Source organism: Pseudophryne corroboree, assembly GCF_028390025.1.
Source record: "Pseudophryne corroboree isolate aPseCor3 chromosome 3 unlocalized genomic scaffold, aPseCor3.hap2 SUPER_3_unloc_1, whole genome shotgun sequence".
Taxonomy (NCBI): Eukaryota; Metazoa; Chordata; class Amphibia; order Anura; family Myobatrachidae; genus Pseudophryne; species Pseudophryne corroboree.
This window is the reverse complement of record NW_026967493.1, coordinates 5,285,316-5,300,331: the sequence shown is the minus strand read 5'-3', so window position 1 is coordinate 5,300,331 and position 15,016 is coordinate 5,285,316. Positions and strand designations below refer to the sequence as shown.

The 15,016-nt window shown below is 46.0% G+C and overlaps 1 protein-coding gene across 1 annotated transcript; it reads right to left on the bottom strand.

Annotated features, from left to right (window-relative positions):
* Positions 1 to 295: 295 nt before the first annotated feature.
* On the bottom strand, positions 296 to 11,993 carry LOC134983150 (zinc finger protein OZF-like). Its single transcript, XM_063948889.1, has 7 exons — positions 11,930 to 11,993; positions 10,293 to 10,402; positions 9,908 to 10,099; positions 9,584 to 9,707; positions 9,365 to 9,462; positions 7,426 to 7,480; positions 296 to 6,033 (listed from the first exon to the last, which is right to left on the bottom strand). The coding sequence occupies exons 2-7, from the start codon at positions 10,362 to 10,364 to the stop codon at positions 4,937 to 4,939; spliced, it is 1,638 nt and encodes a 545-aa protein (XP_063804959.1). The 5' UTR covers positions 10,365 to 10,402; positions 11,930 to 11,993; the 3' UTR covers positions 296 to 4,936.
* Positions 11,994 to 15,016: the final 3,023 nt, after the last annotated feature.

Below are 15,016 nucleotides of genomic sequence, written 5' to 3'. Positions count from 1 at the left end.
ATTAAGTGCACCCTCGGGACTAGTGCGGGCTTACCGCAGGCAGTAATTGGATACATCCAACACTTAAATTAGGCTGTAAAGATATTCGGGAGCTTGCCATGGGCAATAATTGAATAGCTCTGGGTAATTAACACAGGAGCTAAACCCATGCAGTAAAGCCCACAACTAATTAAATCTGTCCCTTTATGTACCTCCAATATTAACCAATTTTACTTCCTTCAATAAAAATGCTTCTTTTAACAACTACCTTTATGTCCTGTGTGCTAATGTTAATTTGATTTACAGGTCTTTAAAATAAGAAGAAGAATAAGAAGAAATTTATTTATATAGCGATTTACTCCAGCAGGTTTCAAAGTCGCTTTACAGACGTTAAAAACATGGTATATAGTACAAAGGATTTAGTATTACAGCAAGCAGAAAACAAACATACAAAAATAATTAAAAACAACAAAACCTAGGGCGCACAATAAACATAATGCAGGGCTAGTGCAGACATTTTAAGTAATATATTCCACAGGTTGTATATTCCACCAACAAAATTTACAGGGCGAGGCAACCATCTTGGGCGCACTGCGTAGGAGTACCCTGGGTGGGATAGGTTACACCTGGAAAGAGATGACACAAAATGGGGTGGTAGCAGTAACCTAACGCTAGGAGTAGGGTCCCAACAAACCAATCAGCTCCATGTGTTTTTCATCCCATCCACGAGCCATGTTGGGCGCACGATGAAGGTTACACTGTGGGAGATTAGCCATATATGGGAGAACTGACACGTGTGTCGTAACATGATATACCCTTTATGAATAGATCCACGTGAAATACATCTTGCCCACAGGGGAATCATCCGAGGTGACCATCTGGGGGCGCACTACATAGGTGCAACTAGTGGAGGTACAGCAACATGGTAAAAACTGTTAACAACAACTTCAGCAAACTATAGTAGTATCAAACTATAGTTAAACAAAAGAAGAAAAATATTTTATAGCACATGGAAACATATATAGTGACAGCAGTAATGACATGAAAACAGACACAGTGTTATGTCCTGTAGATCTCTATGGATCCTTATGTTGCTGGAGAAAGAAACGGGAGGGGAAGGAAAAAGAAGAGGACATAGAAGGTAGGAGGAAGAAGGGAAATGCCCAGTTCTATGCACTGACCACATCTCAATAATATGATTCCCCCTTCACTGATTAGGTGCAGGGTGCTAGAATAAAAACTACAGGACATAATGTGCCAAATCAGAATGGCACAACGTGCCCGCTGGCACTGCACATTTTCCCTCGCACCCCATAGAGAGGAGCAAGAAAACTTGCAAAGTTGGCACCACTGCAGCTGGCCAATATGCACACAGCTGGGCATCACAGCATTGCCCGGCGGCACATCTCATAGTGTCAATTGCGTCTATTCTCTAACAAGGAGATACACGCAGACACTACAACAGAAATAGACCCTCTAGGGCAATAGACACAAAGTATTTGATGAAAAAGCGAACACAAAAATGCGTATTGTCACCCATATGTAGGGCTGTACATGCCTCCCCGTCAGCAATGGCTGCATATGCGTTTGGTATCTTCAGGGCAAATCCGTCAGACACATGTTTATGCGCAACACAAATGCATTTGATATTAGGCAGCACCCACACAATAAAAACCTCCCAAAGGGCCTGCTTCTGAGCCGTAGGCTCTGTAGTTCAGCGATTACGTTATACTGCGCAAGCTTCGCGACTGTGTCTGTACAGAGTTGCAGTAGCGCTTTCAGGCAGAAGCACGCAGAAGTGTACTGAAAATGTACTGGGCTTTCCCGGGCAGTGGCTATGTGGACTTACAGGGACAATCTATGGGAGTGTCGCTAAAATGGTTGCGTACAGAGATGCTTACTCACTCATACTGGAGCCATACTTTATACGTTTTTTTCTGGGGGGGGGGGTTTTAAATTTTTTATAAAGACTGTGGCCGGGATGTAATGGGAGCCGATAATGCCGTCCGGAACATTAACGCACCACATCAGACATTACAAATGTACGTCTATTTCCCGGAACTCGGGCAATGTAATGGTGTGCGTCTATTTTCCGGCATCAGCATATCAGATCCGAGGTGTTGTGGTATTTAGACTAGAAAACATCCGATATTTTCGGACCATCCGAAATGCTTATTTTAGTATAGGAGGACCACAGTACCAGAGAAAGTCACCCATCGTCCCCCAAAAGTCCCATGATTAAAAGAAACACACACCCTAAATGATACCCAGTCCTCCAGGACGCACAAGCAGCTGGTTTAAAATCATATGCAGCATGGCTACACTCTATATACTGTAGTGTGTAATAGCAACTGTATTTGCATACAAAATGTTATGCTACAATGTATTCCAACCAAACACTGTAACATAATTAGATAAAGTAGCAATTACACACTGAATATAGCCATGCCGCATATCATTGATTCAGCTGGACAAAGTACATTCATTTGCGTCCATGACAAATTTGTGTGTTAAAAAACAAAACAAAAAACCAAGTACAGTACGTGGAGTATTTGGAAATTACACACATAATATAGGCATGTCACACATCATTGGATTCAGCTGGAACTGCTTGTGCGACTTAGTACATTTATATTCCTCTAATAACACATTTCCCAGGGAAAATAGTGTAAAAATTACATGTACAGTACGTAGAGTATTTTTATAGAACAAAGGTTGTTTTTTTGGGGGTTTTTTAAGTGTCAAAATGTATTAAAAAGTGTTTATTTATTGCAAATGTGCTTGAAAAGTATACTTCTAATTGATTTCTTAAATTTTCATAACAAACTTGCCCAAAAAAAACCCAACTCTAAATTCTTTGATTGTTTCACAGCTGTTTTGTGTCCGACACGCAATATCGGACTCCATTACATTGGACAAGTTGTATACTTAACATGAGCAAAACAGCTGGATCCGACTTTTTATCTGGCTCTCTACTTTAGAGCCGTAAGCATCCAAAAAAAGCAACAAACGTCGGACATTTTGCCATTATCGGCTCCCATTACATACCGGCCCATATTTCTGAAACGGCACAGGTAGCGGTGACATGACATGTAAACATTAACAGATGATGCAGAACATCCATACAGCTGAGTAAATATAAGGTAGCAAGCCACAAAAAATGGTGGCAGGGAAAACAAGAGGGTCCAAATCGGGCCCAGCATGACCACTCAAAAGCTGTACCAATTTAAAGGGAAAATTGGGAACAAATGTGTGGAGTGGCAATCCACAAAAAGGGGGGGGGGGGGATTACGGTGGTAGGGAAGGGGTGTAGCTCCAGACATGAGGAGCCGAATGGGGGCAAAGATTAAAATATTAAGTCAATAAGTAAATGGGGGGTGGACTCGAAAACAAGAGGTCCAAGAATCCCATGTTTTAGAAAAAGATAGCTTCCGTGGATAATGCTTAACATGTATTCCATCTTGTAAACATGCCAGACTCTGGGAAGGGTAGTCTGCCACGAGGGAGCAGAAGGTTGTCTGCAACAATCTGGCATGTGGCTGCAGAAAGAACCTGGCAGATTAGCGTTGTATGGTTGCGAGAGGTCCCCGGAATCTCAGTTGGCAATAGGTATTATCTAGGGGAAAATGGGACAGTGATATTTGTAATAGAGGTAATTAAGTTCCCAGTTTCCAACCAAAGTAAACGGAGATTGGGACATTGCTGCCATATATGAAGAAATGTGCCTTCCGAGTTACAGTTCCTCCAACAGTCCTGTAGGAACATTATGTAAACGGGTGGGTACATAATACCACCTGTAGAGTCATTTGAAAGTATTCTCTTTAATATACACACAGAGAGCTAGATGCTGTGCGACTGTGAATATTTTTCCATTCATCTGTGTGTCAAGGACATCCTCCCAGGTCGGCCTCCCAAGCGGGCTCGTGAGAACCCTTATGGTCAGAGGAAGGGGTCTGCAGCACAGAGTAGAATATGGAAGCCAGGCCCTCGATGGAAGCTTGTCGGGGGCACAGAGATTCACATGTGGTGAGGGGTCTTCTTGTTAACGGTTGTTCAACAGCCATCTGCAAGTGTCGCAATTGAAGGAATTGAAAGAAGTTTTGTGAGGGATATAAAGTTTTTCTTGTACAGCCGAGAATGAAGGAAAGGAGAACTCCTGGTGTTGCCATTTAAGAATCGGACACCCTTTTGTATCCAAGGTTTATAGGATTAAAAAGAGAGTCCAGGGGAAAAGCCTGAGTTATTATATAAGGGTATGAAGGGACTAGGACAGAGGTTCTCAAAGGTGGTCCTCAAGGCACCCCAACGGTACAGGTTTTAGGTATAGCCATGGCTCAGCACAGACGGTTAAAACAAATTGACTGAGGTGCTGATTAAGTCACCTGTGGCCAAGCATGGATAAACAGAAAACCTGGACCCTTGGGGTGCCTTGTGGACTGCGTTTGAGAACCTCTGGACCAGGAGAAGGAGCTAGGCCGTACATACGACTGGCAAAGTCCCAAACTGAAAGAGGATGCTGGATGACTAGGAGGATAACTTTTGGATGGATAAAATGGGGGCTGCTGTAAGTTTTAATGGTGCAACCCATCTAAAGACGCAACAAATAGTAATAGTGTCTACAGATGCTCAAAGTAGGTGTCTCAGTCCATTGGTGGTGGAATTAGCATAGTCGCAGACTACGAGATTTTATGGATTTTAATCATTAAGAAAATTGCTTAAATCAGCGAACATTAGCTTTGCGTGTGACACTGAGGAAGAAATGTATGAAGCAGTGAAAAGAGTGGAGAATTGTGCCAGTAGAGAAGTTGCCCATGGCAACCAATCAGCCCAAAATATTATGTTCTTTGAGAATGGAACTTTAATACCATGTTCATACTCAAGTATTACTAAGAATATATTACTATTTCTTACTGAGTACTAGCGCAATCCGGTTTCCTATATCTCGATGAGCTCCTGGTTATTTGCTTACATGAATTCTCCTATGTAAATTTAATTCTGATTTCCGAGCAAAACGTTTCCCACACTCAGAACACGGAAATGGCCTCTCCCCGCTGTGAATTTTCTGATGCCTAATCAGATTTGACTTAAGGGTGAAGCTTTTCCCACACTCAGAGCACTGAAATGGGTTCTCCTCTGTGTGAATTAGCTGATGTTTGACAAGATTTGATTTCTCTGTAAAACATTTCCCACACTCAGAACATGTAAACGGCTTCTCACCTGTGTGAGTTCTCTGATGTTTTGTAAGGTACGATTTATTTGAAAAACATTTCCCACACGTAGGACACGAATAAGACTTCTCGCCGGTGTGAATTTGCTGGTGTCTAACAAGATGCGATTTATGCGTAAAACATTTCCCACACTCCGAGCACGAAAATGCCTTCTCACCTCTGTGGGTTCCCTGATGGTCAAAAAGACTTGATTTCCGTGTGAAACGTTTTCCGCACACAGAGCACGGAAATGGCCTCTCACCTGTGTGACTCCTCTTATGTGTAACGAGAGTTGATTTGTGTGTAAAGCATTTGCCACACTCGGCACATGAAAATGGCCGCTCCCCGGTGTGGATCATCTGATGCTTAATGAGACTCGATTTGTGGGTAAAAAATTTCCCACAATCACAGCATGAAAATGGAGTCTGACCCGTGTGAATTCCCTCATGTTCAAAAAGGCTCGCCTTACGGGTAAAACATTTCCCGCATGCAGTGCATGAAAATGGCTTCTCACCCGTGTGCGTTCTCCGATGTATAACAAAAGTTGATTTATGTGTAAAACATTTGCCACAATCAACACATGAAAATGGCTTCTCGCCCGTGTGACTTCCCTGATGTGTAACAAGATCTGATTTCTGTGTAAAACATTTCCCACACTCAAAGCACGGAAATAATTCACTAGTATGACCTGTATCATGTGCAATATGTGACTGATGAGGGGAACATTCCTCCAGGTAAGTGGTGCCAGATGAAATATCTGCACTGTGATGTGTGGGATTTATATCTGCGGTAATGGGGTTTTCTCCTGGAGAATCTGGTGTGATGTCACTATCTTCTGTTTCACAATCTGCAGAGAAAATAAAATGTCTCTGTGAGGTATTACCACTGTTGTATTCATCTGCTGCAAATAATATAAATGTAGGGAAATGAGAATAATATAATACAATAATTAGTGGACAGTAATTAATCAAATTTGTACTGTGATTACATTTAAGATAGTAAATATCAACAATTGCTCTCTAAAGAGAAAGACCAAGCCCAGTACTAAATGACCAGCAATACCCAAATGGGCGTTGGAAAGTGGTGGTGTGCACACTGCTGAGAAGACTCTATACCACCGTGCCAGTCTTATACACATTGCACATATTCCTGGGACAATTCAGCTGGTGCCATTTTCACACTAAAGTCTCTACAGTGATGTGAGGGGGAGAGCAGGAGTATAATAGGTGCTGATGGCTCCGGATGTATGAGATACACCAGAGAGTGTGGGGAGGAGACTGGTCAGATCTCTGGGCTGGTGACACACAGTGACATGATGTGAGGGGGAGAGCAGGAGTATAATAGGGGCTGATGGCTCCTGATGTATGATACACACCAGAGAGTGTGGGAAGGAGACTGGTCAGATCTCTGGGCTGGTAACACACAGTGACATGATGTGAGGGGGAGAGCAGGAGTATAATAGGGGCTGATGGCTCCTGATGTATGAGATACACCAGAGAGTGTGAAGAGGAGACTGGTCAGATCTCTGGGCTGGTAGCACACAGTGACATGATGTGAGGGGGAGAGCAGGAGTGTAATAGGGGCTGATGGCTCCTGATGTATGATATACACCAGAGAGTGTGGGGAGGAGACTGGTCAGATCTCTTGGATGGTAACACACAGTGACATGATGTGAGGGGGAGAGCAGGAGTATAATAGGGGCTGGTGCCTCCGGATGTATGAGATACACAGAGAGTGTGAAGAGGAGACTGGTCAGATCTCTGGGCTGGTAGCACACAGTGACATGATGTGAGGGGGAGAGCAGGAGTATAATAGGGGCTGATGGCTCCTGATGTATGAGATACACCAGAGAGTGTGGGGAGGAGACTGGTCAGATCTCTGGGCTGGTAACACACAGTGACATGATGTGAGGGGGAGAGCAGGAGTGTAATAGGGGCTGATGGCTCCTGATGTATGAGATACACCAGAGAGTCTGGGGAGGAGACTGGTCAGATCTCTTGGATGGTAACACACAGTGACATGATGTGAGGGGGAGACCAGGAGTATAATAGGGGCTGATGGCTCCTGATGTATAAGATACACCAGAGAGTGTGAACAGGAGACTGGTCAGATCTCTTGGATGGTAACACACAGTGACATGATGTGAGGGGGAGAGCAGGAGTATAATAGGGGCTGATGGCTCCTGATGTAGGAGATATACCAGAGAGAGTGTGTTCTGTACCTAGTGCTTATTACTCACCTGTGCTGATATCTGTAGGGATTTCCTCCTCCACTTCCTCTTTAAGATCTTTCCCCTAAAATTGTAATTATCACATGTAATACAGAACAGAGATCATACAAAGGAATAATATCAGTGTATAATAATATCAGACCCAAACAGCTTCTGTACAGATGATATATTGCGGAGTCCCTCTGGTACCTAGGGGATATGAGGTAAGTACCCAGTGCATTTAAGTGACCATACTGCACTGAGGAACTGACAGGATAGAGCCGGGCTGAAATGGTTATAAATGTGCAATTCATTGTTACAGTGTTTTAGTGATTTAGAGAAAAACAGGAGTAAAGTGCTCAAAGTTAAAAAAATACATGTAGTACACAAATACAGAGGAAGAACTGTGGGGTGTGACCTTGAAGTCCTAGTATCAGATGATATGGAGGTCAAGCAGACTGTGTAGTTACTGGGGGGGGTCAGCAAGCAGCATAGTCACCAGGGGGTGGGATCAGCGGACAGCATAGTCACCAGGGGGTGGGATAAGTGGACAGCATAGTCGCTTGGGGGCGGGGTCAGCAGGCGGCAGTCGCCTGGGGGCGGGGTCAGCAGGCAGCATAGTCACCTGGGGGCGGGGTCAGCAGGCGGAACAACCGCCTGGAGGAGGGGTCAGCAGGCGGAACAGCCGCCTGGGGGAGGGGTCAGCAAGCGGCACCGCCGCCTGGGGGCGGGGTCAGCAGGCGGCACAGCTGCCTGGGGGCGGGGTCAGCAGGCAGCATAGTCGCCTGGGGGGGCGGGGTGAGTAGAACATGTGGTTACATTATATAACAAAAAGGTATCAGTAGCATGAAAATGGAGGTTATATGATCAAATATGGATCATTTAATCTACAGTAACTATACAGTCAATCGGTCAACCATATATAGTCGACATGCAATAGGCAGACAGGGTCAACAGGTTGAATGTGTCTATGGTCGACAGGAACAAAGGCCGAAAAAAAAGTCAACACAGTTTTTTGTGGGGGTGGGTTTCACAGTGTTTGACCACAATTAGTGTAACGTGGGTCCTCACCACGCTTCTCGCAAGGTTGCTATTCCGTATTGTAGTCAACATAGATAGTAAATGAAACAGAAGTCGAAAAAATAGAAAATTAAAAACACTTGTGTCGACCTTCTTTTTAGACAGTATAGATCTATCAACCGCCACCTAAATGATCAGTGTAGAGGTCGCTGGGAAAATGGCTAATCTGTGTCTCTATGAATATACTGGTTTGTGTTACAGGAATGGGTGTATGCAGTGATTGTGACGGATAAAGAGGAGATTGGGAGATGGTGGCTGGTTCTCCCAGGGATCGGGTGCGCTGAGTGTATCTGGAGCTGTGCGGCTCCCAGGAATCAGCACAAGGCTTCACACACTTCTAAGCCCGCCCCCAGACTCCCATAGGCTAGGTTCACAAAAGTCTGGGGGCGGGCCCAATCCACGGGGGAACCAGCCGGCACATATATTACATACATGATAACATGTATGTTTATATGTGCTAAATGGTTCCCCCCTGCACTATATGGTCAGAGCTGCTTTGGTGCTACGTATTATTACTGGGACCACATAAAGCATCATGTGACCCTCATAGCTATGCCTCTTGGACACACAATGCCCACCCACTGCTGAGAAGGAGTTGGCACAGACATATATATATATATATATATATATATATATGTATACACACACACACACACACACACACACACAATGTACTGTAGGCATCCAATGGAAATAACACTCCTATACTGGGTTAGTTTAGTATATTTCATATTGTTCAATTGATATTGAATCTAAATATGTCACCTCCGTCATTAACTGTTCACATTTATTATATACTTACTGCCTACCTTTATAGGCTTTACTATTCTTAGAAAAGAATGAAAATGAAAAATTTTTGGCATACGGCGATACCTTCAGTTTCACCTACCTGACTCTCCTGGGGGACACTGTGATTCTCCTCTGTATGATCCTGGGAATAAAGAGGACGGGGACATCTCTCTGGAGTATTCCTGTTACTGGCTCCATCTGTAGGAGACACACAGTGATTGAGTACATTGTATATATGGGATTATCAGATGATGTGTAGCTAGGTGGCCCCCATGTAATGGTGCTCTCTCCATTACACTACACGACAGTCTCCTCTTACCTAGTGATGTGAGGGGCCGGTGATTCTCCATCTTCACGTCCTTGTACAGACTCCTGTGTTCCTCTATATACTCCCACTCCTCCATGGAGAAATAGACCGTGACATCCTCACACCTTATAGGAACCTGACACACACAATGATACAGTCATCACCTAGACACATCCCCCGGTGTTACTGTATAATGCCCCATTCCCAGCAGTCACCTCTCCAGTCACATCCCCTGGTGTTACTGTATAATGTCCCATTCCCAGCAGTCACCTCTCCAGTCATCACCCAGACACATCCCCTGGTGTTACTGTATAATGCCCCATTCCCAGCAGTCACCTCTCCAGTCAGCAGCTGAATGATCTTGTTGGTGAGTTCCAGGATCTTCTGGTCATTGTGTCTCTCATGTATCAGTGATTGAGGTGGAGGAACCATGATGGGGCTCTGGGTACTAATCAGTGGTCCAGAGACACAGGGATGGCTGTTGGTTGTCACACACTCTCCAGATGTCTTCTTCACCAATGTGTAATCCTATGTTTTGAGAGGGACACCAATATTTATTACTAAAACACATTACTAAAAATTGTTAGGTCCCTGTGTTAGTGTTACAGGTAAGAGTGATGTCACTGTGACGCTCCCAGACTCCCTCACCTCCCCAGTCAGGTCCCTGTGTTAGTAATAGAGATAAGAGTGATGTCACTGTGACGCTCCCAGACCCCCTCACCTCCCCAGTCAGCAAGCAGATGATCTCGAGGGTCAGGTGTAATATATTCTCAGTCAGGTCATGTCCATCCATCCTTAGTGATACAGATGAGTGACACAGGACAGTATACCCTGGATATAGGACAAAAAATGATCATCAATAACAGAGATAAAGGCTGATTTCTCACTGGTCTACACCAATTTTATTTGTGCACATACATCCATACTGGCCATAGACCGACAGACTTTCCATCCGAACCAAAGAGTCATGAGATCCCGTCTGGACAAACACAGACAAATGTCCCATCTGTGTGAGGTCAGCGTTGGGCATTATGAATAAAGGTCATTATTACTATATGTATGTGCTGCTGCCAGGTGGATTGCCCTCACTGCTGCTGTAAACATTACTTTGTTCTGTAGGAAATGTGTCTGGTTACATCCTGCTGGGTGGCATCTAAGGAGGCCGATCCCGGGATTTAGGGCCAAAAACGGTCGAGATCCAATCCCGAGGATTGAGGGATCAGCGTTGAGCTTCCACAGGACGCTCAGACGCTGCCCAGCTTCCTCCTTCCGGCTCCCCAGCGCAGCGTGAGGTCACACTGCGCTGCCGCCGCTGGTGGCGTGAGAGAGACTGTGGTGTTTCCCACCTGCCGCCCGCGGTATACGGTTAGTTATGTGTGCGGGGCAGGCGGGGAAATGGGGCGGCCACATAGTTAAAAGCCCATCCTGGGATTGGCCATTTTTCAATCCCGATACCCGATATTGAAAAAATTGGCCCGGGATTGGCTTCCCTCGAGGCATGTGGTCTGGCCGGATAGCGGCATGCCATGTACCGGAATCCCAGCTGTGAGGCCACTCGCCAAAGGTTCGATTCCCACTCAGTTGGTGGTATGGACCCACCAACTGAGTGGGAAATCTGGGTGGGTCTCGGGATTCCGGCTGTCGGCATCCAAAACGCTGGGATCCCGATAGGCGGCATTTTAACTGCATCACATGTAATAACTGTGCTATTTGTATACATGTGTGTAGTAACTGTGCTATTTTTGTCCCCTCCTCTTTGTTTTTGTAACACTAGTGGTACTACATGCATACAATATTAAATTATTATTTGCAATACCATAATATATTTACATAGCCGTTAAATACTGCAACTACCATTTGATACGGTGTCACTCCTGATGTCTGCGACCTGTGGACCCCCCCTCCCTTTGGGGCTCATATACTTTCACTCCACTGTCCTTACCGATCCCCTCCTCAGACTTATCTGTACAAAGTACAGAACTAGGTGACCTCTGCCCTCTATGGGTAAGAGGCTCCACCCCCTGCGATATAAAGAGGTGACCATCTTCCTATATGTCACATCCCATAGAGTTATTCCCAGGATAGCGGTGACAGACTGTTCCACCATACACCCCTGACCTCCCTGCAATAATAACAGCCGGCTCCCTGCAGTAAGAGGGGGATGTACTAGCAATATACAGGTTACACAGCACCAGAACATGTGTGACATCCCTGCTGCTCTCATACCACTTACATGAGCCATTAGTTATGCCCTGCAGTATGGATGTGGGGAAATAACAAGGAATAGACAGGTAATAAGGGCTAATTATCAATGTAATTATCACAGTAAAGACTCCTGTACTGCTTCCTCCCACTCACCTCTGACACCGGAAATGTTATAGATAACTTCCGGTCCGGGCGGTCCACATGATTTGTGCACTTGACTGTACTTCCTGTTTATGCGTTCGACATAACTTCCGGTCTGTGCGATCCACCAGGCTCCCGAGTTACAGTACGGAGAAAGCAGTGTGTTATGGGAGATGCAGTCCAGGTCAGTTTGAGTTAAAAATGTTTACAGTTACATAGGAACGTCAACCCCCAGAATGCATTGCGATAAGAGAAACACTACAGACCTGTCACACAAGGCAAGCGCCCAACTGCAGCCTTTCTACTCCAAACATCATTACCCGCCACCTGGTGTCCAACTAGAAAACTGCAGCTCTTCTCACTGGTAATTATAATACTAAAGATAGTAATAATAATAATAATAATAATAATAATAATAATAATAATAACCTACCAGTGCTGTTTCTGAAGAACATCTCCTCTACCTGACAGTCAAATGATGATGATGATGATTATTATCCTTTATTTGTATGGCGCCACAAGGGTTCCGCAGCACCCAATTACATAGTACATATGCACATAATCATAACAGGAAAACAGTGACTTACAGTTAAAGACAATATAGAACAAGTACAGGGTAACTAAGCATAACTACAGGGATTCGGTGAAAGCCGGACCGGACCCGTTTCCGGAACGCCGGACCGGATCAGCTCTCTGCAGCGACCTCTGCCGCTGGGGAGCTGTGAAAGCGCATCCCCGTCCGACTGGCAGTTAGTGGGGAGGGAGAAATCCCTGCCGGCTCCCGCATGAAGCTGCTGCTGCTCCCGCACTGCTAGGAGGCTGTCAGCCCTGCACAGTGGCGCTGTCTGTGCGCTGTTGTCACACAGGGAAACGCTGTGCAGGGCTGAGAGCCTCCTACGTACCCCGCTGATACTACACTCGGGCAGAGGGAGTGAGGGGGGAGAACGGAGATAGCTGCTGGTGCTGCAGCTCATCTATTTCAAACACTGGCTTCATAGCGAGGGGGATTTTTTTTTAGTGCAGTATAAATATTAATTAATAATTAATAATAAATGACCCCTTTTCCATTGTTTTTGTTGGTAGGGTAGGGGGTGTGACCACGCCGCCTTTATAAAAAATATTATTAAAACTAATATTTATGAGCAGCGCCACACGCAGTGGTGCCGAGAGGCGGGTAATCAGGTACTAATTACCCCGTCCCAGGCTGCTGGAAGGGCCTGACGGGAGTCCACCTCCCCCTTCCCAAATATACTTACTCTTGGCGGTACTGGGCAGCGTCCTGTAGTGCACATGTGCCATGTTCCCAGATGTCACTGGGCAGATGGCGCCGTCGGCCGAAGAGGAGGGACCTGCTTCCGATCAAGCAACCTGGCCCCGTTGAATAAATTGCACACAATACTTTAATCAATTATTTCTTTCAGAGGTGTAGACACGCCCCCAATTTAGGCCACACCCTGTTACATTACTGGGGCCCAGCATGGCTTTCCACGCCCCTGACCTCACACTCTGTTGTGGGGTGGGGTGCCGTTATACCCATTCCGGTTGGTAGAATTAGGGGGCAGAACACCCAAACAAACTTAGATGCTCAGGGTGCCGGAATAGGGCCACCTTAGATATCAGTTCCAGGTGCCGGAATGGGGGGCATACCATCTTAGATACCTGTTCAGGGTGCCGGAACGGGGTGTAGACCACATTAGATAGCTGTTCCAGGCGCCGGAATGGTGTGCAGAACACCCACAAAACCTTAGATAGCTGTTTAGGATGCTAGAATAGGATGCAAACCACCTTAGATGCCAGTTCCCGGTGCTGTCATGGTGTGCAGAACACCCAAATAACCTTAGATAAGCAGGAAGATGGAATGGAACGCAGGCCACCTTAGAAAGTCATTCTGAGTGCCAGAACAGGATGCAGACCACCTTAGATAGCCAGTCCGGGTCCCGGAATGGGGTGCAGAACACGCAAACAATCTTAGAGAGCCATTCAGGGTGCTGGAATTGGACGCAGACCACCTTAGAAACCCGCTCCCAATACCAAAATGGTGTGCAAACCACCCAAACAACCTTAGAATGCTGTTCATGGTGCTGGAATAGGATGCAAACTACCATAGATGCCTGTACCGGGTGCCGGAATGGTGTGCAGAACACTCAAATAACCTTAGATAGCTGTTCCAGGTTCCGGAATAGGACACAGACCACCTTAGATGCCCGTTCCGGGTGCCGGAAAGGTGTACATAACACCCAAACAACCTTAGATAGCCGTTCCAGGTGCCGGAATAGGACACAGACCACCTTAGATAGCCGTTCCAGGCGCCGTAATGGTGTGCAGAACATCCAAATAACCTTAGATAGCTATTCCGGGTGTCGGAATAGGACGCAGACCACCTTAGATGCACGTTCCATGTGCAGGAACGGGGTGTAGAGTACTCAAACAACCTTAGAGAGACATTCAGGGTGCCGAAATATGAAGCAGACCATCTTAGATACCCGCTCCGGGTACCGGAATGTTGTGCAGACCACTTAAACAACCTTAGATAGCTGTACAGGGTGTCGGAACATGCCGCAGACCACATTAGATACCTGTTCCGGGTGCCGTAACAGGGCTCAAACCATCTTTGACAACCGTTCCGGGTGCCGCAACAGGATGCATACCACCTTAGATAGCTGTTTCATGTGCCGGAATGGTGTGCAGGACACCCAGACAACCTGAGATAGCTGTTCAGGGTGCCAGAATAGGGCGCAGACCACCTTAGACAACCATTCCGGGTGCCGGAACAGGATGCATACCACCTTAGATAGCTGTTTCATGTGTCGGAATGGTGTGCAGGACACCCAGACAACCTTAGATAGCTGTTCAGGTTGCCGGAACAGGGCGCAGACCACCTTAGATACCTGTTCCGGGTGCCAGAACAGAGCTCAAACCATCATAGACAACCGTTCCAGGTGCCGAAACAGGATGCATACCACCTTAGATAGCTGTATCATGTGCCGGAATGGTGTGCAGGACACCCAGACAACCTTAGATAGCTGTTCAGGGTGCCGGAATAGGGCTTAGACCACCTTAGATACCTATTCCGGGTGCCGGAACAGGACGCAGACCAGA